We start from the raw sequence: 21,240 nt of genomic DNA, 5'->3' as shown, positions 1-21,240 counted from the left end.
TTTCAGAGAAGTTTAAAAACGTAAGAATTGAAATGACCTTCCTAAAACAAAAATTGCAAAAATTTAGAAGAGGCGGAGCAAGTAGGCAAGTGACTGGAAAAATATTAACTCCGGATGTTTTATGTTCATGAAATAGGCTCATTCACTCAATCCGCTGTTTAAAAAAATATTAGGTATTCCAAAAAAAATTCCAAATTTCTTTACCGAATGATGTGGCAGGCAAATGTAAAATTGTGATCATGTGATGAATGTATATAGAAGGAGGTTTCATTATTATTAGAGTGAATGCAACCAATCAGATTTCGACACATTATTTGAAAAAAAAATTGGGATAACTTTTAAGGTACTTCGCATTTTCTTTAAACATTTACTCAAAAAAAAAAAAAAGTTTCCTTTTAACGGTAAAAAAAACTATATAAATTATTGACGACAATCGGTTGCAAAGATAGTCTGCCAAAACAGATATATGATTTTGGATGTCATGTATTTTGAGATTACAGTTAGTTTTTTGTTATAATCTGTATTATGAGTTTTTCATGTCACTTTTTTATTATGACGGAAAATTCTAAAACTTTAATCCTCAGACTTCATTAAAATCTCGAACTTTTAGGTATGAAACGAAACATATAGGCAGTATAATCTCCCAGCCCTTTAACCTCTTATCATAGTATGCTAACTTGCTTCGTTCCAGGAACTTTACTAATATTTTTTATTTATAATTCTCAAAAGGAAAAGCTTGAACAAGCACCAATACAAATTACAAATGACTTGTTTTGGCACCTCAGAGTTCATGTCCCAGTTTCACCTAAAAGCTCATTAAGACAGGTTTCTAAGCTTTTTTGATTTCAGTATATGCAAAATAGCAATCATGATTTCCCACACAAGAAAGGTCATCAGTAAACCTATAGAATCAGTTCCCCTTGGTTTTTCACCGATTGCAATAATTTTTGCACATTACTTCTCAAAAACAACAATAAAGCAATTCACATAAAATGTCAAGCTACTAGGGAACGAGAATGTTATGGAAATGCCTTGTTAGGCTGAAACTACCATTAAAGTTTCTTCTGCTGCCTATGATTAGGGTTTTGCAAAAAAACTTATTTGTTAATCTCATGAACAAAAAACATTATCAGGCTTAATTTCACGAACAAAACAGTCTCAGGCTACTAAGTAGCCTGGTGTCTCCACACATTTATAATAACATACTACTGAGTACATTTAAAAGTCTCCAAAAGATTATAAAACCAATTCTGTGATATCTTCAATAAGACCAGAAATTTCTAATAGTGGATTCCACAAGTAAATGAAACTCTAACTCGACATCATGGCATGACTCGCCTGGAGTGCTTCGTTTGCGAAATAACGCACATCCACATCTGGGTCCTCAGCAAGTTCCACCAGAGCAGGACGGATAGTGTTTTCGACCACCTACATTGCATAAAACACTTCAGCAAGAGAAGGGCGGGGGGGCCTACATTGCTTAAAACACTTCAGCAAGAGAAAGAGGGGGGGGGGCAACGGACAATGACAGATTTAAAGACCAATATAATCAGTTTAACAAAGAGAAAACAAAGTGGAAAGAAAGACCACTCACGGATTGATCCACAATAGGAATAAGGGATTGTAACACCTTTGCCACATTAAATTTGATATTGGGCACCCTGAAAATCTCAAAATTTAAATTGTTAGCATATAGCCAAAGGTTATTAGTAATGAAAACAAGTAAGAAGGAACCATTTCAACACCTGTCTTTGGACAAAGTAACAATCACAGGCAGCAATTTAGAACAAGTGATTTCCGAGCCCATGACAGGAGCGAGTAGAGAAATTGCACGGAGGATAGTCATACGATACAAGTAATGAGGGTTATTGATCATATCCAAAACCTGTAGGAATAAGAAGAAAAAAACTTTTACTAAACAAGTGGTTCCACATACATAGCGAAGTTAAAACTTAAATGCCATAATTGTATCAATAACCTAAAGGGATGAGAGGTGGAAAACAAAACCCTTTTAAAGAAAAAAAATTGTAACTCTTTTATGCACAGATGTCAACAACTGGAACTGTAATTTTGATACATATTGCATGAACTGTTGCTAGGGTTTAAAGCAGATTCAGGTTTTAATACAATTTCATTATCTGAAATTAGAAACTGGCCAAATAATTATGCTTAATGGACCTTATCTTCATCTGATAACATATTATAAGGAGCTGTGCCTATGAAAAATAAATGTCCTTTAATATAAATTGAGTTAAATGATTATAACAACCGTAAGTCATGATAGGAAAACTAATGCCCAACTTCAAGGAGTTGAATTGATCAAGTAGGACCATTTAATGCTTTGCAATCTTATCAAAAAGTATCAATCGTATAGCTTCAATCCATATGACAAACCTGTGGAACGATATGCTGCATCGCCCATTCTGGACCAAATTCTTCTGCAAGGCGCTTTAGGTTATTGGCAGCAGCATCTCGAATTGAGTAAACCTGCACCGAATAAAAATATATTAACATGCTCAAAGCATAGTTCAATGAATGACTCTAAACTATGTATCTTTCAGAAATAAATTCTTGAAATAGTTAAAAAAGGCTTCTGTCTTTATTCTTGAAATATATAATAATGCCCAAGTACACAGCAGGATGAAATCGGAAGTGCAAAGCATACAAACCATTCAATAGTTATGGAAATGATGATCAACAAAAAATCTTATTCTTGCTAACACTATAAAGAGACACAGAGTTCAACCTCAAGTATTTAATACTGCTACGCCTTTCAGATATGCGAGATAGTTAATTTACCAAAACATGAAGAATCCCATGTTCAGAATCTCTAAGCTTATAAATAATCTGTATAATTTGACAAGTCACTAATCCCTTAAAAATATATAACTTTGCCTGTTGATAATTAACACAGAAAGATCTCGAATTTTCACAACAGACCAAATCCAATATCAGGGCCAAAAAGTTCCATTGCAAATAACATAGAAAAGAAATGGAGAACTCGACATTCCTATACATGTCATGCAAACGATAAAGAACTGCAAATGGATGACATAAAAAAAAATAGATAAGAAAACTTTGTTTCGCAACTCTATGATTTTGTGAATAAGCATAAATGCACATACCTTATCCTGCAACCACTGCATGCAGAGAGTACCTAGTTTATCATCAAAAAAGCCTACTCCAAGCTGACTAGCCAATAGGGGTATATACTCAATAATTGCCAGTCGGACTCTCCAGTGTCGATCCTCTGCAAGCTCAACAATTGCTGGTAAAAGAGATTGGGATAACAGATCTATCCCAATAACCTGCAAGAAATGGTGAAGTTTAACTACAGAAATAATGAATGAATGGTGAATTTCAATTACAGAATAGTGAACTGATTCCAATTATGGTTTATGTTCCGTACTTTCAAGATGAGCAGTTAAAGCTTAGAACAAGACAAGTGCACAATTATCTTGTCTTCTGAGAAAAAATGTACTAAGTTTCCATCTTTAAGCTGTAATTTTGTAAATGAACATGTCTTTTAATGAAGACGTGAACTTGCTATTAGTGCCAGAATACTAGAACATGTAACATGTAGATTAGTGTATTTAAGGTACCTGGTTGACTTGATCCAGCTTGCTTATTATATTGAGACGCACATCAGGAAATTCATCCTTCAAAAGAGAAAGAAATATTGGAAGAAGCTGCTCAATTGTTGCATCCTGCAATGGGCAACAAATAAGCAACAAAAGTCAATTTGCTGAAAGCTAACTCAAAAATAAAAACATTAGTCAATAAGGAACATCAGTCTAACAGTCATAGGAAATAAACCATTGTGCCTATAAGATAAGCAGATTAACAAGAAGAACTCAGCAAGTCATCAGCTGCTAAAGACTCAAGCATATTTTAACAGCATACTTTTAACTTCTATCTACCATTTTAACATTCTCCTAAAATACTAAACCCCCAACATATAATAATTTAAATTCAATTTGCAGTTCTATTTGCAGCATAAAGGAAGTCACAGTGCAGCTCATATAGTTCTACAGTTTATTTAACTTGAGCTTTGAAAAGTTGAGCATCACATAGCACCTGAATAAGGAGATGAAATCACCAACTAAGGTTGCATAGGATGATAGGAGTTATCTGAAAGATACTTACCTTCCCTAGTACAGGAGCCATTCCCATTATAACCGAGGCCAGGGCAGATCTAACATGCTGAGAAGAATCAGAAGACAACTCCTACAAAAAAAATGTGGCTATTTATTACAACTGTTGAGATTAAAGAACGGGTAAGTATAATTAACAGTGGGGATGGAAACTAAAATAGGGGCTATGGAACAGCACCTTCACACATGGAAGGATGTGCTGAATTGCTAGCTCAGGATTTAGAATTCTGCAGAACTTGGTGACCTTGCCAGCAGCAGCTATACGCACTTCAGCTTCATTATCACGAAGAAGCCGCTCATATGCAGGAACCAACTCCGTACTTTCGACAAATATACAGAGTCACATTTAATCAATATTACATTTATTTGCTCTGGAAAAAAATCTCTTTAACTAGAAAATTGAGCTTTATGACGTTTATCAATTTAGCCTTCCAGTAATATATTTCTGCAACTTTCTATATATTGTAATATTCGTGTTTTATATATATTTCAGTTTGCACAACTCTAAGTCTAACATGTATGATACATACATAATATTCTTAAGTTCTAAATTATCAATCATAAATTATGAAAGACCTAAAACTATCAAAAATGCATCATTTACCAACACCTGTCTTGCTAGACAGTGAAGCATTCAAGCACAAAGTCATGTCCTATCCTTATTATCTTTATAAGAACATGTCAGAACAAGAAAAATACAATTGAACCGCTGAAATTCTCAGATGGAAGGAAAATTTCTCAATCAAACAGCAGATTATTGATGCAAACCTATGTGTTGAAGTAATTTTCTAGACAACATTACATGATGACAACAAACAGCCAATAGTGATATCTTTTGAATGGATAGATTTGTTCCTAAATATATGTAATGGCACATTTCAAACAGCTTTCACAAATACACACCTGGTAGGTTCAGGTCCCACAGCTTCACATAATTCATATAGCTGATTAGCAACCATGTAACGAACACGCCACGACTTATCCTGATCAAGACCAAGATCAAGAAGCTACTTAAACCAATCATTCAAAAATGCATATGTGAAGTTGTAGTACTTCTAAGCTCCGAGATGTGTATCAAAACAAAGTTCAGCTACAAATAGAATACAGCCGAACAAAATATATTTAACAGAATACGATATTAGTGATCCTAGGCACTGAATGTCCCTATAATTTATATAATTCCCAAGGATATTTGCAAAGTACTTACTGTAATGAAAGGCATTACATTGAAGCATCAATATGCTTCAATAGAATGAAACTAAAAACGGATAACCTGACAAATTCACTAGCATTGTTATCACGGCAACAACTCGAGTCTCAACGCCCGAGTACCTTCGAGAAGAGTAGTCGACAAGTTGCCCGACTAGTCGTAAAAAGTTGACAAAGTTGTTCATATACCTATATCACTAGATGTAATAAATGATTTTAAGAAACACAACAATTTCATAACATAAACCTTGGAGAATTATAAGCTCAAATTAATCATATTTACTACATTATAACATTCAAATCCCAAACTATGAAAATATCAAACAGGTCAAAGTGATAAAAAAATTAATAATAACAGAAATCAAGCAAAGTCATCCATCTCAAATTCTCAATATCATGTTCTTCTTCATTTCCTTCTAGTGTATTGTCATTGATTGAAGCGGTCAATAGTACACCATAAATATGGTTATCATGGCGCCAAGTTGAGCCTCAAGACCCTCGGCGTGATAGCGCATAAGTAACTTTAAGTCGACTAGTCGCCTTCGTGATAACAATGCTAAATAGTAAATTTGAAAGGATTATCTTCTTGTCCATGAGGTAGAGCATCTTGTAGAATAGTATATAAAGATTATACAGTGCAATGGTGCAACATTGCAACTAAAGGATAATTTACTAGGAGGTATAGCAATTGCAGACATTTTGAGATCAAGGAGAGGCTAACTGTTTAACTAGTACAGATCTTGTAAATTTATGGGATCCCAAAAATGGTGTTGCCAATCGAGAAGATAAAAGTATGAAAGTAAATGCAGAAGTAGAAAGCCGCACCTGAGAGAAGTTGATAATAACAGGAAGTATATGTGCTACACAATCCTGAGGCTCCAACAACTTTCCAAGGGCAGCACATCCTTCAACAGCTAGCAGCCGAACGGAATCTTGATCTAATAGCAAAGGAAGCTAAATAAGTATCATGCAATTAATCAAATTCGTAAAGAACGTCATATTAGACCTATAACTAAAACTAAAAGTGAAGTTGACTTCAGCTTTGTATACAAATGTAAAATTTGTAATGACCACATATAACATATTTTACTTCCACAGCAAATAGAAATCCAATGGATCAAACTCCTACTGCACTGAATTACAGATCCCAAGTCCTTTCACTCTTCTTCCCTTCTTCCTTTTTTCTTCTAATCTAAAGTCATGAGCTACAGTGTAAGCAGTAAGCACCCGATGACCATCCGTATAGTTAACTGTGACAAGATCAATATATTACTGCATCACTTCAAAACACGTTTATCTTCTCTATACCCACCACAATGTCTATTAAAGCCTTTAACATCTTTCGGTAAGTTTTCCTGCTGTCATACCAATAAAGTTGTTGGGCACTTCAAAAACATACTCTTTTACATATATATTAAACAGACACAGTTATCATATATTAACCACTCACACTCATTTCTAACTCGCAGAAACCTATATCCAAGGTAATACACTTCCTTAAATTACTATTTCTATTACTGCAGGATAAACATCATTGTAAAATTGGAATAGCATTAAAATCTAATCCATTAAACCCTTAGGATGCGCATTCTTCAATTAATTGCAAATTATAGACCACAATAAATATTAATTATTATAATACTCAAAGTGAAGGCCTACCATCCTGGGTAAGATCCTCAAATATTGACATAATATCAGTCTTGAGATGAGCAGGTTCAATGGTTGCAGCAAACTTTCCCAAATTTGTAGCAGCAGATCTCCTGACCATAGGCATGTCGTCCTGACACAACTGACTGTATATTGATCGCAATTCAGTTTTCACCGCCTCTGGGGCACTGGGATATGCGATGTGAAACAAGCCACAAGCAGAAACTCGAGCTGTAAACCATTCACCTGCTGCCAACCTCTAAAGGTAGCAACTAAAGCAAGTTAGTAACCAAGGTCACAAGTCACAACTTCAAGATAGCACAATGCATGCAAAAAAGGGCCATAAACTGCCAAAAAAGCTGTTATAGAAAATAAATTGCAGATAATTTGTGTTAAAAGTTCCCATCCAAGTGGGACCAATGAGGTGTAGAGTAAGTATCTAACAATGGGACCTCATTGGACAGGCTGTTGGGAGTAAATTTAGAACAGTAAACTATATTTATGCTTTATTTAATTGCTATACACTATAAACAAATAAAGTAGGAACTCCAAGGCTATATTTTAAGAATTACAGTCCCACTCCCAGGACTAGTGCCTTGCCGATCTTAAATTTAAAGAACCATTATCCCAGATAACCACATTTCAATCATCTTTTAGTAATTTCTAATGAGATTATAATACCTGGTTGGAAAAAGGTAATTCAATCCCTTCAAAAATAAATTAAGAAGATTATTGGAATCTATTCCTATAGAATTGCATTGCTTTGAATTTAGAATATATAAGGTAATAGTCTTGGGATTAATATTATAATTCCTTATAACAAACATAAGGAAAAAGATTTGCCCGTCCATTCACCTTCTGCATCCTTCTCCGAGGTCTAAATAGTTTGATTATCACTTGAAAGGGTAATGGAGTCGTTGACTTGGCTCATATTTTTGGGATGAAAGGGAAGCAAATTATACCAAAGCCTGTTAACATAGTTTTTAATTTCAAATATAATCCTATCCCCAGCTAATCTTTTCTAATTACATTCGTATCTTTTCTACTACCACTCCTACCCGTGAGCAAACTGATAAAAAGTTTTTTCTCTCTCTACATCTTTTACTTCCATCTGATTCACTCCTAACAAAACTCAGGAAAAAGGTGTCATGTGACTCAAGTCACTTAATGCCTTGTATCAGAAATATGAGAAAATTAATTAATTCCCCTAATGGATCACTCTGTCCCAAATAGTCAATAGTAATTCCCTTCTAAGATGCTGACTTACCATGGAAAACGACTAACCACCCACCTTACATTGGTGTCCATATACTAAAATCTTTAGAAGCACTTAGGTATAAGAGATTAGAAATAGGAAAAGAACGTGAAACTTTCAGGATAGCTTAAATAAAGATAAATTATTAAACATGAAGGGAAAAAGAAAAGCCATAAGCATGTACATTATTGTGATTGAGCACACCAAAAGAATGCAGTATAATAGCATATATCCTAACTTGTTTCTCATGCAATTTTAAACTCTAATCATGCTGCTCTTCTTTTTTTGGCTGAAAATGCAATGCCAATAAGATATAGTAGATTGGTAAACTACACAGCCTAAAGTAATTCTCTTATGTACTAGTCAACCAACCTTCACTAGAGGAACAAACGAGTCATTTAAATCACTCTCCCTCATTTGAGATCCAATCCTACAAAGCGACTCCACGGCTTTGTCCCTGACACAAGTTTCCTCAACATTGCAAAGATTTTCAAGAGTGGGGAGCAAAACATGAGCATGTTCCACACCTCCAACATAAGGTATAAACACTCCCAACTCTTCAGCCATTGCAAGAAGAACCTCATCGTCATCATCATTGTTCTCGCTTAAAAACGGGATCAATTCCTTTCTTGTCCGTTCCTCCCCAAGAGCACGAGCAATAGTCGAAAGCTTCCTAATCGAATTCAGTCGCAATTGAATATCGTCATTCTTCAGCTCGTCAATCAACACAGCAATCGGGTACAACGGCTCGTCAACATTCGACATTGTATCTCACTAGATTCTTCTACTTCAAACACTACATAAAAACAACAATCAGCTTATTAAAGTCTTTCACATTTACCATAGAACTGACTATAACAATAAACACATACTCATTCACTCGAAAATCAAACTTATTTGCTAAAATTCTTTACCATTTTCACTTGGAGAGCAACGCAAAACTTATAAAATAACGAAAAAACAAACCCAGCTTTAATCCACACAAGCTATTACAAAATCTTCAAAATTACGAAAACAAACCATCACTAATCTACACTCCGCATCGCATAAAAGATATTCAAATTTCTCGGTAATCGAATAACTGAAATAACTAACAAAACAACAGATCTGGACAGAATATTCCAGAAAACCCTAGAAAAATGATTAAATAATTAGGAATTGAAAGAATATACAGTTTATGTATAAATCTAACAAATCAAACACTGAATAACAATATATATGCGATTAATTAACAAACGCACGCATATGGATCAATTCGATTTGCATAAATAAAACGGGGCTGCAAAATGAAAAAGATGACACAGATGCATACAGATATGTATACGAGATGTGTATATGCGCGATTGAGAAAGCAATAGAGAGGTCGTACCGTTTTCAATCTTTTGCAGGAGGAGATGAGTACAAAGAGCAAACGAGAGAGAAAGAGAGAGAGGGAGAGATGAGAGAGAGAGATATAACAAAAGGATTGAATAAATATATAAATTTAAGGAAGAAACTAGAAAGTGTGTTTTGCTTTCGTTGTGACTTGTGAAAGTATTTAATCTGGTCCTAGAAAAATAAACAATGTAGTATTAGCTTCTAACAATTGAAATTAAAATTAGACAGGTTAAATTATTAATTCAAAATTTATTAAATATTTGTCTGATAAATTAATTTTTTTTATTATATTGGAGTGTAATTTCAAAATCATTAAAATATTTTAAAAGTTCTCAATAACCGTTTAGAATAATGTGTATTAGGCTATGGTACTCTTTTTCCTTGATTTGTTGAATAAATAAACTTGACGAATGGCAAAATTGAGTTACATAATTGTAAACACATGGAGAATATTCATTTTGTTAGAGAACATTAAAACACGTACAAATGCGCAGCTAACAATTTATAATCTGAATGTGAAACTTCTTCAGATTTAACATACTCAAACTCCAATACATATCAACTCGTTCATAGATCAAACATGAAAATTATAAAAAACGATGAACTACGTACCCAACTCAGCAACTAACAATATGACTTGCAGTTAATCTTGAAATCAGTGAATGTTTTTATAAAACATTATTCCTCAAAGTTAATCTCGAAATCAGTGAGTGGTTTAAAACACTTGTAAAACAATTTATATTTTAAAAGTAAACAAAATTTGAAACAAAAATAGAAACAAAACAAAAATCTGATAAATACTACAGTCTTGTTCTACGGCCACACTTTGTCACTGACCGACATCTTATTCATGTCCTTTTGTCACATATATCCTGTGGCCGAGATGTAAAGTTTAACAATCACGCGTTCGATATAAATATTTAGAATTACATACTTGTGCTCCTATTAAGAGTAGGATAATTGACACACTTTGTCATTGACCGACATCTTATTCATATTCTTTTGTCACATTTGTCTTGTGATCGAGATGTAAAATTTATATAAATATTTAAAATTGCACACTTGTACTCCTACGAGGCTAGGATAATTAAGAGAATCTTTCCGTGACATGAGAGGACGTACACCATATATCATGTCCACGATAAATGCTGGATAACCAAGTGCAGAACAAATAATTGCTAAAAGCATCTAAGTAGTAAACCCATACTAAGACAATCGATCTCATTTTAAATAATTTAATATTCATGTACTTCCATATATCAAAAATCAAAATTTATATTCAATTTTTTCTTGGCGTCTCAGTTTTTATTAACACTAGCCTTTAACCCCGTGCAAAGCACGGGCGGGTATATGATTCGTAATTTATTAATTATAATTTAATTCTTAACACCATTTTATTAGTATTTTAGTATTAATGAATTGGATTTTAGTTAAATTATATTAACCAACTCGTTATATCTTCTAACGGAAATTTAGCTTTCACAATTTATTATCTATCTGTAAATATTTTTCTATATTAATATGTGACAGTTTATTATTCAATTTAAATCAAAATTTTCATATTTCATATATCTTCATATGTTACGTAATGGCTCGTGTTTGTAATGAAATAGAATATGTAAGTGTTAAATTTCGAGTAGAATATAATTAAAAAGTAGCGTCTTTAATTATTTGTATGTATTTTAGACAAAAGATATTCAAAATTGTATATTTATAATTAGTTATACATTTATCTATAAGTAATTTTTAATATTAATATATGTTATTAACAGTAGTTTCACCTTTTTTTAACTAATTATAAATTATATTTAAAAAGATATTAATATACATAAGGAGTGTTTTTAGTATATGAAACTGTTTAATAGATATCTACTTGTAGACTTTTAGTTTTAGAGGAGAGTACCAAACCAAAATTTTGTACGACTACAAATTATACCTATGTTGGCTTTTTATAGTATAGTATAGATGTCACATGTCAAATTATAAATTTAATTCACTCCAACATTCCTCGAGGTTCGAGTCGCCGTCCTTGGATTGTGCATAGGGTACATTTGACGTATCTTATTCGATAAAAACAAGAACTTCATCCATGAAAAAATTCACATTATATAATATATTTTTTTTGAATATATTCACATTATATAATATATTTTGAATTATAGTTTTTATAATTCCACTTATTTTCAGAAAAAATAAATATATTTACACGCTTTTCGGGACTCGTAATTGGGCCATTAGCTGCGCTTAACATCGGACCTACCGGCCCATCTACACCCATGATGGGTTTCATTTCAACCAAAAACCAGCCCATCTACCCATATCTTCCTCTGCTCACAAACCATACTCTCTTTTCTTATCCAAACCTCCCATGCCACTAGCCTTTGCTATCACTTCACCCACCATTTCACACCACTTGCATTTCTAACACACAACAATGTTGTCTATGTCAGTTCAAAGTGGCATCAAGGGCTCTTTTACTCGCCCTTCTTTCCCTTCATGCAATGTGAAGCACCAGGCCTTGGCATTGCCACATTTTTCTCAGAGCTTTGGCGTTAAGAGCAAGCCGTTTAGGAGAATCAGGAGCTTGTGTGTTTCGGCTACTGCGGAAGCTGAAGCTGTTGTGTCGGAAACACCTGAAGATGGTTCGGACCAAGAACCTGAGGTCTTTATACTCTTTATAACTTTCTTCTGTTTTTGATACGTTTTATACACGAGAAGTCGAGAACCATGTAAAGTGATATTATTGGGATCGGAAAAATTTATCATTTAAAAAGTTATCATGTTAGAAGGGCTTATTTATTCGTATCGATCATGGACCGAGACTTTTTATTACTATAAAGAGGTTAAAATTTACTTTATTAGATTTTCAAGTTATGGGGGAAGAGAGTAATATGATTGAATATAAGTGACATGATTATTGTGTAATCGTGTCACTTATAATTCTACGAGGGAACATACAGGGGTGAATGTAGCCATTAGCATTGGACTTTGAAAACTGTATTTGCCACTGGCTTTGATTTAAATCGACTGTTGCCTTTAAAAAAATTAAATTCACCGAGTGGTAGAAAATATTGATAAAAGGCCTCACCCTCATGTACCACAATTTTCATAACTAATGTCCAAAACTTAAGTAGCAAGAAGGGCCCGAAATATCACTTATTAATGCGCTATAAAATTTAGCGTTTTGATTTTTGAAAAAAAACTCTAAATCATGTTACGTTTAGGTCTGAAAATCACTACAAAATGTCACATGATTTTAAAGTGAAATGCTACATGAATTAGCGTTTAGGGCTTCAAAACGCTAGACGATCTGGCGTGAAGAAGTGAAAGATGGATGAATGCCGGACGATCTAGCGTTTTGGATTGTAAAATTTATATGGGACCGTTTTTTACAGTAATGATATTTGTGGCCTTATCCCTAAAAAAAGTGATAGATCGGGCCAACACCCGACAATAGTTGGATGGATTATTGTAAATGTTTATTTTTTCAGATTTTAGGCCAATTATGTGAAGAAATATTCTGGGTACTTTTAGTTTTATTATCATTATTCTGGAAATTGTTGTTTAGTTTTGACATGCTGATTCTGCAGAAGCTGAAAGTGGGAGTGAAGGAAGGGGAGAAACCGACACTGGTGTTGAAGTTCATATGGATGGAGAAGAACATCGGTCTGGCTCTCGACCAGAAGATACCAGGCCATGGCACCATTCCTCTGAGTCCTTACTACTTCTGGCCGAGGAAAGATGCGTGGGAAGAGCTTAAGACGACACTGGAAAGCAAACCATGGATATCGCAAAAGAAGATGATCATTCTTCTGAATCAGGCTACTGATATCATCAACTTATGGCAACAAAGTGGAGGCAATTTGTCTGGACAGCAGTGATATTTGTTCTTGGTAAACAATGAGGCAGCTTCTGGTTCTTGTTTCTAATGAAAACTCTTTAGTTTATTGTTTTGAATTTTAATCCACAATAGTTGTAACTTTTGATTTATTCATCCAATCATAAAAAACGGAAGTAGAGGAACCAATTTGTTGTTTCTGACAACCTTTGCAGTATACTAATTTTACTCACTGTTGTTGGAAGCTAGCAATCTATTACAATAAGTATATAGGAATAGATTTTCCAATTAAAGGGGAATTCGACATTTTTATAGAAGGTCATTTTAATACCAGCTAAATGCAAATCTGCGGAATAAAGTGTTGTCATATGCATAAGCTGTAAAACTATCTGTCGACGAATTTTTCATGAAGAACAGATGCAGAATAAGTATTCCATATCCCAAGAAGTGTGTCAAAAATCAGCCAGTTTACAAATGTAGCCAATAAAGAATTCATTTAGGACTCTTCATCAAGATTCAAACTGAGGAGGTAAGCTACAAGACCAATCACTGGTACAAATTTCAGGAAACTCACAACAGTTATCTTGCTTTTTTCTATGTTCTGTAGGTTGTCGTGTATAAGCCAAGGCTGGAAAACTGTGTAGAGACAGATATCCCATATGAAGGCATAAGCAAGTCTTTCTGATCCTAGATAACTTAACAAGAAGTCCCATCTTTCTGTCAGAGTACCAAAATTACCATCTTCTCGACCAAAGAGAGCCCAGAATACGGATATTAAACACACAGCTCCACCAACCAGTCCAACAACTGCTGCACCATTAGTCATGACAGTACCTAACTGAGAGGTCTTTCTAGGAGTGTACTGGCCATCAGCCTCATTTAGACGTATAGCCATGTAGGGTATCAAGAATGCTGCGAAATACACAAATAGAAGAGGAAGGATGAGAGGTCATCAAAGGAACATGCAATAATAAGCTTATAAGCCACAACAGTGACTACTTTTGAAGCATTGAACAAGGCTTGCATTTCTATCCATCAATATTCTTCTGCAGAAAAGCCAATTAGTTGCATGCCCTCTACTTTTAGTTCTCGGTCTCTCCTATTTTAAATCGCTGCCAAGTTCTTAAGATAAGAAACATCTAACTGAGATAATACAAAGGAAAGGGAAGAACGAAAAATCATTCACATATGATCTGGTAGAGCTAAAAGGCCGGCTTCATTTCCCTTGTTCTATCCAATAGTTGACTATTGTATTTGGGGGAAAACATAGGATAATAGTGGATTGCTTACTGTTTGTAAGGAACATCTGGAAACCCCATAATATATCTAACGAGCCTTTATATCTGTCTCGTCTACGATCAGTGAATAACAGAGGTGCAAACATCAGTGTCCATCCAATGACAAAATTAAATAAACCTTCGGACATCTGGATATGAGCCCTGAAAATTAATAGTTGGACAATAGACTGAATGTTGCAATATGACCAGATATTTTCTTACCGGGTGAAGCACCGGAGCATCAATCAGACGGATTCCAACTACTCTGACACAAAAAGTTCATAAGCTAATTTGTAAAGCAGCCAGCAGAATATACATGATTGCAGATATTATTACGAACAAACAATATATAAAAAGACAAAGTTAGGCACATCTTCTTAGAATGAACAACAAAGTTATACAACTTATTTAAAAACATCAGTTGGGAAAAGCAGTTTAAAGAAGGGAAAAGAGGAAGAGACTTGGTGGCCTCAGATAAAAGACGTTGTGCGGATATAACCTGGCTTACTACTTGCTGGTACCATACTGGTGCACTGAGCCCATTTCTCACCAAATCTTTACTTGCAAATTAGCTGGCTATTTAATATATTCGATGGTTGGAAATTCTTTATTTGATTGTATTCTAATTAATAAATTGAGTTTCAAACTGTATCATACATGAAGATGATATCTAAAAGTACTTTCTGAAGATTCTATTTGAGTCCCATTTCACGCCGTGCTTACAAATACAGAATTTGTTCTAGGAGAAACAACTTGTGCCTCCAAGCCTTTCAAGCTTGCCCGAGCAATATCTCTGGCAAATAGCTTACAATTACCATACATAGCACGAAAGCCTACTATGCAGAACAAATTTGCAAGAGCTCTAGCAAAGGATCAGAAATATACCTAATGTGGCATAATATGAAAGAGGGAATTTACTAACCACCTCAGTACTCAATCAACAATTTTTACCAACTTCGAGCAGAATAAGATCAGGTTGAGCAATAGTAGCTACTAGCTAGTTCATGGAATGATAAGCATCATACGGGAACTACTAGCTGAGCAATATGTATGCTAAAGTAATTGCCTCAAAGAGTCTAATATGATGTCAGTTAAGTGTGTGCATATGCGGAGAGAAGTTATCATAGCATATAATAGGGATAAAGAAGCTTATCAATTCATTCTATCAAGCAATAATAATTCAGCTTACCTGAATTCATAAGCGGAAGTACAAAGAAAAAGTTCAGAGATAGTCCTACGAGAGAATCAATCGTATCTGAACTGATTGCCCATACAGGATCTCCCTGCAAAGAAGATTGTAGTCCCAGAAAGGACACTATAAATGAGAAGATCTCTATCAGAAGTCACAAGTACTTGTAAAATAAAACTGCAGGTGGAATAATTAAGCTGCAACTATATATTACCTTGAGCTGCAAAAGCGTTTCATTTGTGAATACAAGAAACAAATGACACATATTATATCTAGAACTTGAACATACATAGAAGGGTTTAAATTTAACAAGGCATGAACACAGAAGTCCCCCTAAAGTAAGTTTAAAAACTAAAAGATCAGAATGAACTTTTGAGTTGAAGGTGTGATACTTTCAAGTGACTCACGCCACAAGTCGATTAACTTTTCAAAAAAAGAAATCCGCAAGTTTTGCAAAATAAGTTTCAACCTTAATCTCTGCTTATCCTGTATAGCCATTTCTAGGGGAACACCAAAATAGCTATCTTTGTATCTCCAATTCTAGCTATATAAATCAGCAATTAACCCGAAGCTTAAATCAAGTATCTCAAATGTCATATTAATCATATTCCACTAAAGCATTTTGGCTTCAGTTTCATCCAATTTCAGGGATCATATACTAACTCCTCTTGTCAAAGACATTGTCTGCAAAAAACAAAAGGTTGCAGGCCTCCAAACCTTATTTCGTTTTAAAGATCAACAACCTCGTGACTCTGACATATTACACAAACTTCTAATAACCATTACCAATAAAAATTGTTCATGTAGATATCATTTAATATTTTTAAGCATATTGAAGATTTCCAACTCCGACACCTATAGGCCAAATGAGCTCTAATAAACTGATACTAAGTCACTAACAAATCCAGTCACAAACCATCCAAACAAATAAAATTGGACACAACAATGAACATTTTAAATTAATTTTCTTAAACATATACAATTCTCGGTGTTCTCACGCTAAAACTGTTCTCCCCTGAACCCGACCCTACACCGCGAACCCCAAAGTAAGGTTTTCGAAACTTACAGGAGCATAAGGAAGCAAAAACAGCCAAGCAATATAAACACCTTCAGCAGCCCACAACACAAACTGCAACACTCTCCTCACACTCCCATCCTCATCATCCAAACCACCTTCATCCCCCGATATCGATTTACGTCTAGTAGCCTTACAGCAATTGTGCTTATCTTTCTCCAAGTGCATCAGCTTGGGAGCTGAAGAAAATGCTACTGATGATGATGAGTAGCTGAGTGGAGCAAAATGAGTGGTGTGTTTGATAAGAGGTGATAAGTGAGGCTTGTGAGAGGATGGCTTGGGAGTTTTTGGAAATGGGGTGCATGTTAGTGTGTTGGTGGCCGACATTTTCGGGGTTGGCCGGCGGCGGCCGGAGATTTGGGGGAGTGATCGGAGTTTAAGGTAAGGTGAGGTGAGGAGGGGGCGCACGTGGTGCGTGCGTATTCAAGTGTTTGTTAGGTGAAGTTTCGGAATGTATAGTTATAATTTTCACATTATTTTTTTAATTTTCATAAATTTTTCATGGTATATAATTTTTTTAAAATTATTTTCTGAAAAAATATTCTTCTGATCATTTATTTTCTGACATAAATATTTCTACAAAAAAATTCTCCGGGCATATTACAAAGCGAAAATTAATATAATGTATAATTAATGTTAAATACGACTCAAATTGAATGGTATTTCGAATTCAATCGAATTAGCAATACATAATTTCGTCTTTACATAAAACTAGCATATCTTACAGACAACTGCTAAAAAAAAATAAAAAAAATCACACTGTGATTATTGAAAATACACGATATGCACATACTCAGGCTATGAGGCTAATATACAATGTCCACAACTCACAAAACTTGAACAGCTTCATACACTCAACCACTTGTCATTGCCTATAAACCCGCCTGGTCCTCATCGAAATTGGCCTATTATCCAAGTTCAGCTGCAAAGAGCGTTTTGCTTCAGGTTTTTCAGCATAGTTGAATTTCGGGTTTGCAGGGACAGGATTCCACTCTGGAGATGCTTGAGATGGTGCAGGGTATTGCTCGTGAAGTATGGTAGGCTCTGAATCACTTCCATCTGAGGTATTTATGTCGTTAACAGTATTAGGTTCCGAGTCATGGATTCTTGTTAAGGAAATAGTATGTTTTTCAGTGCCATCCTCATCATCACTTCCATCGAAGACTATTTCTCTGTGAAATGCTTTCGTCTGGACCTCTGTGTTGGTGGAAAATTCAGTTCCTTCAGGAATATGATCAGAATCATATGGACTTGAACCAGATGATGATTTTTTGGACCCTTCATCATTATTTGAGATTTGTATTTCTTCATCCTGGCACACAGATTGATAAGTGTTGGAGATCTCAGATTCCTCTCTGTCTAAACCTCGACCACTTGGAAATCTAGGCTCAGGTTTATTGGATGCCTTTTTCGACCTTGTACTTGGACTATTTTGATCATCTGGATCGTATGACCCAGAGCGAGAGAGTTCCACAGCTGCTCTTGCAGCTGCTGCTGCATAAGCTGCCGATTCAAATGCTGCTTGTGCTGCATCAGCTACGTCCTTGTACTTTTTTCTTCCTTTCATAGAATCAGAGAAACTTTCAACTTTTTCTTCAAGTGAATTTGAGGAATTCTCTTTTAGGTTTGATCCGGCTTCAAAATTCTACACATTCATGACAAGAACTGATTAGTTTGTATAACTCAAAAAAATCATATTTCTATGATTGAAATTTTAAGCCCCTATACTTGTTTACCTCTATTGTAATGGAGGATTCCTCTTCGATTTGTACAGTAATGCCATTCTCCGAAGCAATTGCTTTGAGGACCTTCATCCTACTCTCCAGGTTTGGCTGTCGAGTTGACAGCTTCACTACCATCTACACACCGATCACAGAAAAACTAAAATCATATTGCTCGCTTAAGTCTAAAATGAATGATTTCAAATTTTAAATCTACCTTAGTATTGACTTTACAATTGTTGCGTAATTCAGCACCACGAGCCACAAATTCCTTCCCAAAACGTGATGTGAACATTGCGCGCATCTCTTGAAGCTCTGGAAACTCTCCGCATCTTGTAGAAGCATATATCAAGCTCGATACCGCCTCCTCCAACTCTTCTGGACATCCTCTGTAAACAAGAAATCATATCATCTTCAAAATCAAATGCATCAGATAACACACATGTACAAGTGTAAAAAAAAAAAAAAAAGACTAACTTTTCTTTTTCTACAAGATCGAGCCTCTCTACAAACAAATGGCAGTAACCTTCTACTATAACAAACACATCCACCATATTCTGCTCCTTGATCACCTGCTCAACCTGTCAAATTCAATATCCAATTAAAAACCACTGCAAGACACAACTTGCATTATATCAGGGATGTGTATGCCAGACCTTTTATAGCCATTGGATGAATATCCAGTGATCAAAATTATTTCATTTAATAAAAAATCACAAAGGCTCCTAGCATACACATGCCGGGACCAGGACTCTTGAACTGATGACATCTTATATAACATATCATTTTCTAACCATCAAATGAATGAATATTCGGTTATCACGATTATATCATTTTATAAAAAATCATATATTATATAAGAGGTTCTCAGCATACACATGCGGGACTAGAACCCTTAAACGTAACATAAATGTGTTTGTCAAGATCGATCAAGAATTACCCGATTGAGAGCGCGGTCATGATGGCCGAGATTGAGTAGCTCAACAACATCAGATCGAGCCACAGACATGCGAGCCTGCCGCTGATTCTTGAGCACAGAGAGCCTAGAGATGGCCAGGCTCACGACAGGCTTGAACTTGTAAGTCTTAAGCGTGCGATTGAACGTCCTGCCGAGCAGAGCATCAATCTTTTTCCCCATCACTCTGAAAATTCACTTCTTCAGCTGTAGCAAGAGGATGTGAATTGCAGAGTTGGAGAGAAGACAACAAAAATAATTATGAGAATAGGCCTGTTTCCGACCTTTATATGATGACGATGAGAAAAATCAAAAATAATAAGAAATTAATGGGCCGTTTGAGTGAGCTTAAAATGAGTGCTTCTTGCTTAAAATAAAAAAGTAGAGTAGAAGTTATAAGCAAATTAAGACTTATAAGTGATTAAAGTGTTTGGAAAATAAGTAGAATTACTGAAACAAAAGCTAGCATTCCTAACTTTTTATAAGTGCTTCTTAATTTTTTACACAAATAAATGATTCTAACTTATAAACCCAGAAGCTGGGTTTTTAAGCCGTACACAAACACCCCCTAAATATTGAAAGTTGGCTGTGGCGTCTAAATTAGCGAGTTTGCATGTCATGTTGAAGTAAACAATTTCAGAGCTAGGCGTGTCTGAGTCTTTATCTTATAATTATTTAATTTAATGTCTTAAATTTAGACGCGCCAGTTTTTCTTGGCCGACATTACAAGTGGTCCTTTTTTTCTTCCTGCTTGGTATTTTCTTTCTTTGTTCTTAATGGGAGATCGACGAGATTTATATCATTTATGATTTAACTATTCCGTCTCATTTTATATGAGCTGATTTTGAATTCAATCTGAAACACAGAAATTGAGATGATATAAATTAAAAGTGTAATATATAAACATTTTATTGTAATAATCTTAAATATATATCATAAAATATTTGAAAGCATCTGAAAAAGATAAGTGATTCATATAAAATGGGATGAAAAGAATACTTTTTATTAAAGCTTGGGAAAGAAAGTAACATAAATAAGCGGTCTTAGATCACAAGTCCCAGTATCAGTGAATAAATCATAGCTACGATATTTAATACTCCCTCCGTCCCAAATTAACTGTCCAGTTTGACTTTTTGATGGTCAATTTGACCCAATTTTGACTGAAAAATATGCATATTAAATAATTGAATAAAATTATGAAATATATATCATTGAAAAGATTATCAAATCTATTTTAGAATATATTTTTCAGTTTTGTAAAATTGTAAAAGAATAATTTTTAATTTTCAGTCAAAGTTGGGTCAAATTGACCATCAAAAAGTCAAACTGGACAGTTAATTTGGGACGGAGGGAGTACTTGTAATGTATTAAATTTAATATTTGTAACGGAGATTTTTCAAAGGCATTATTACATTTTCGTCTGTAAGATGGATCCTCATTTCTCGGTCCCCTTTCGAGAGTTGTAGTGGTGGTTTCATGAGATGATATGGGAACAACGGAAAATGTAAATTACCACGCAAACGCTATATTTAAGTTTGGATGT

At 34.7% G+C, this 21,240-nt stretch overlaps 4 protein-coding genes across 6 annotated transcripts; 1 reads left to right on the top strand and 3 right to left on the bottom strand.

Moving 5' to 3' along the window:
- Positions 1 to 1,113: 1,113 nt before the first annotated feature.
- On the bottom strand, positions 1,114 to 9,776 carry LOC108199519 (serine/threonine-protein phosphatase 2A 65 kDa regulatory subunit A beta isoform). Of its 3 annotated transcripts, none has more exons than XM_017367358.2 (13): positions 9,635 to 9,776; positions 8,638 to 9,061; positions 7,023 to 7,269; positions 6,189 to 6,301; positions 5,058 to 5,137; positions 4,333 to 4,474; positions 4,147 to 4,227; positions 3,603 to 3,707; positions 3,126 to 3,308; positions 2,395 to 2,487; positions 1,746 to 1,885; positions 1,595 to 1,661; positions 1,114 to 1,428 (listed from the first exon to the last, which is right to left on the bottom strand). In XM_017367358.2, exons 2-13 carry the CDS (start codon positions 9,028 to 9,030, stop codon positions 1,312 to 1,314), a joined length of 1,761 nt encoding a protein of 586 aa, XP_017222847.1. In that variant the 5' UTR covers positions 9,031 to 9,061; positions 9,635 to 9,776; the 3' UTR covers positions 1,114 to 1,311. The 3 variants fall into 3 exon arrangements, with proteins under 3 accessions (XP_017222847.1, XP_063938806.1, XP_063938807.1); XM_064082736.1 differs by having other exon boundaries at positions 8,638 to 9,049; positions 9,635 to 9,764; XM_064082737.1 differs by having other exon boundaries at positions 8,638 to 9,052; positions 9,635 to 9,730.
- A 2,180-nt stretch (positions 9,777 to 11,956) lies between these two features.
- LOC108200123 (small ribosomal subunit protein cS23z) lies at positions 11,957 to 13,786 on the top strand. Its single transcript, XM_017368200.2, has 2 exons — positions 11,957 to 12,304; positions 13,233 to 13,786. Exons 1-2 carry the CDS (start codon positions 12,077 to 12,079, stop codon positions 13,521 to 13,523), a joined length of 519 nt encoding a protein of 172 aa, XP_017223689.1. The 5' UTR covers positions 11,957 to 12,076; the 3' UTR covers positions 13,524 to 13,786.
- Positions 13,787 to 13,881: 95 nt separating this feature from the next.
- LOC108200121 (uncharacterized) lies at positions 13,882 to 17,448 on the bottom strand. Its single transcript, XM_017368198.2, has 5 exons — positions 17,013 to 17,448; positions 15,947 to 16,040; positions 14,980 to 15,017; positions 14,771 to 14,906; positions 13,882 to 14,392 (listed from the first exon to the last, which is right to left on the bottom strand). Exons 1-5 carry the CDS (start codon positions 17,346 to 17,348, stop codon positions 13,977 to 13,979), a joined length of 1,020 nt encoding a protein of 339 aa, XP_017223687.1. The 5' UTR covers positions 17,349 to 17,448; the 3' UTR covers positions 13,882 to 13,976.
- Positions 17,449 to 17,662: 214 nt separating this feature from the next.
- On the bottom strand, positions 17,663 to 19,966 carry LOC108199246 (uncharacterized). Its single transcript, XM_064082644.1, has 5 exons — positions 19,683 to 19,966; positions 19,220 to 19,323; positions 18,960 to 19,131; positions 18,758 to 18,880; positions 17,663 to 18,666 (listed from the first exon to the last, which is right to left on the bottom strand). The coding sequence occupies exons 1-5, from the start codon at positions 19,878 to 19,880 to the stop codon at positions 17,887 to 17,889; spliced, it is 1,377 nt and encodes a 458-aa protein (XP_063938714.1). The 5' UTR covers positions 19,881 to 19,966; the 3' UTR covers positions 17,663 to 17,886.
- Positions 19,967 to 21,240: the final 1,274 nt, after the last annotated feature.

The sequence above is a fragment of the Daucus carota genome, chromosome 8 (genome assembly GCF_001625215.2).
Source record: "Daucus carota subsp. sativus chromosome 8, DH1 v3.0, whole genome shotgun sequence".
NCBI classification, from domain to species: domain Eukaryota; kingdom Viridiplantae; phylum Streptophyta; class Magnoliopsida; order Apiales; family Apiaceae; genus Daucus; species Daucus carota.
The sequence above is the reverse complement of the archived record's forward strand: the minus strand, read 5'-3'. Positions and strand labels throughout refer to the sequence as shown.

Bases quoted from the DNA above. Each gene is read 5' to 3' on its own strand.
- LOC108199519 (XM_017367358.2), bottom strand. From the start codon at position 9,030: ATGTCGAATGTTGACGAGCCGTTGTACCCGATTGCTGTGTTGATTGAC. The intron at 7,270-8,637 runs GTTGGTTGACTA...TGCTACCTTTAG, and splicing joins CGTTTGTTCCTCTAGTGAAG to AGGTTGGCAGCAGGTGAATG. The intron at 5,138-6,188 runs GTGCGGCTTTCT...GGTCTTGATCAG, and splicing joins TTATTATCAACTTCTCTCAG to GATAAGTCGTGGCGTGTTCG.
- LOC108200123 (XM_017368200.2), top strand. From the start codon at position 12,077: ATGTTGTCTATGTCAGTTCAAAGTGGCATCAAGGGCTCTTTTACTCGC. The intron at 12,305-13,232 runs GTCTTTATACTC...CTGATTCTGCAG, and splicing joins GTTCGGACCAAGAACCTGAG to AAGCTGAAAGTGGGAGTGAA.
- LOC108200121 (XM_017368198.2), bottom strand. From the start codon at position 17,348: ATGTCGGCCACCAACACACTAACATGCACCCCATTTCCAAAAACTCCC. The intron at 16,041-17,012 runs GTAAGTTTCGAA...TCTTCTTTGCAG, and splicing joins TTTTGCTTCCTTATGCTCCT to GGAGATCCTGTATGGGCAAT. The intron at 14,393-14,770 runs GTAAGCAATCCA...TGTATTTCGCAG, and splicing joins CCAGATGTTCCTTACAAACA to CATTCTTGATACCCTACATG.
- LOC108199246 (XM_064082644.1), bottom strand. From the start codon at position 19,880: ATGGGGAAAAAGATTGATGCTCTGCTCGGCAGGACGTTCAATCGCACG. The intron at 19,324-19,682 runs GTAATTCTTGAT...TGAATTTGACAG, and splicing joins ATGACCGCGCTCTCAATCGG to GTTGAGCAGGTGATCAAGGA. The intron at 18,881-18,959 runs GTAGATTTAAAA...ATCGGTGTGTAG, and splicing joins ATTGTAAAGTCAATACTAAG to ATGGTAGTGAAGCTGTCAAC.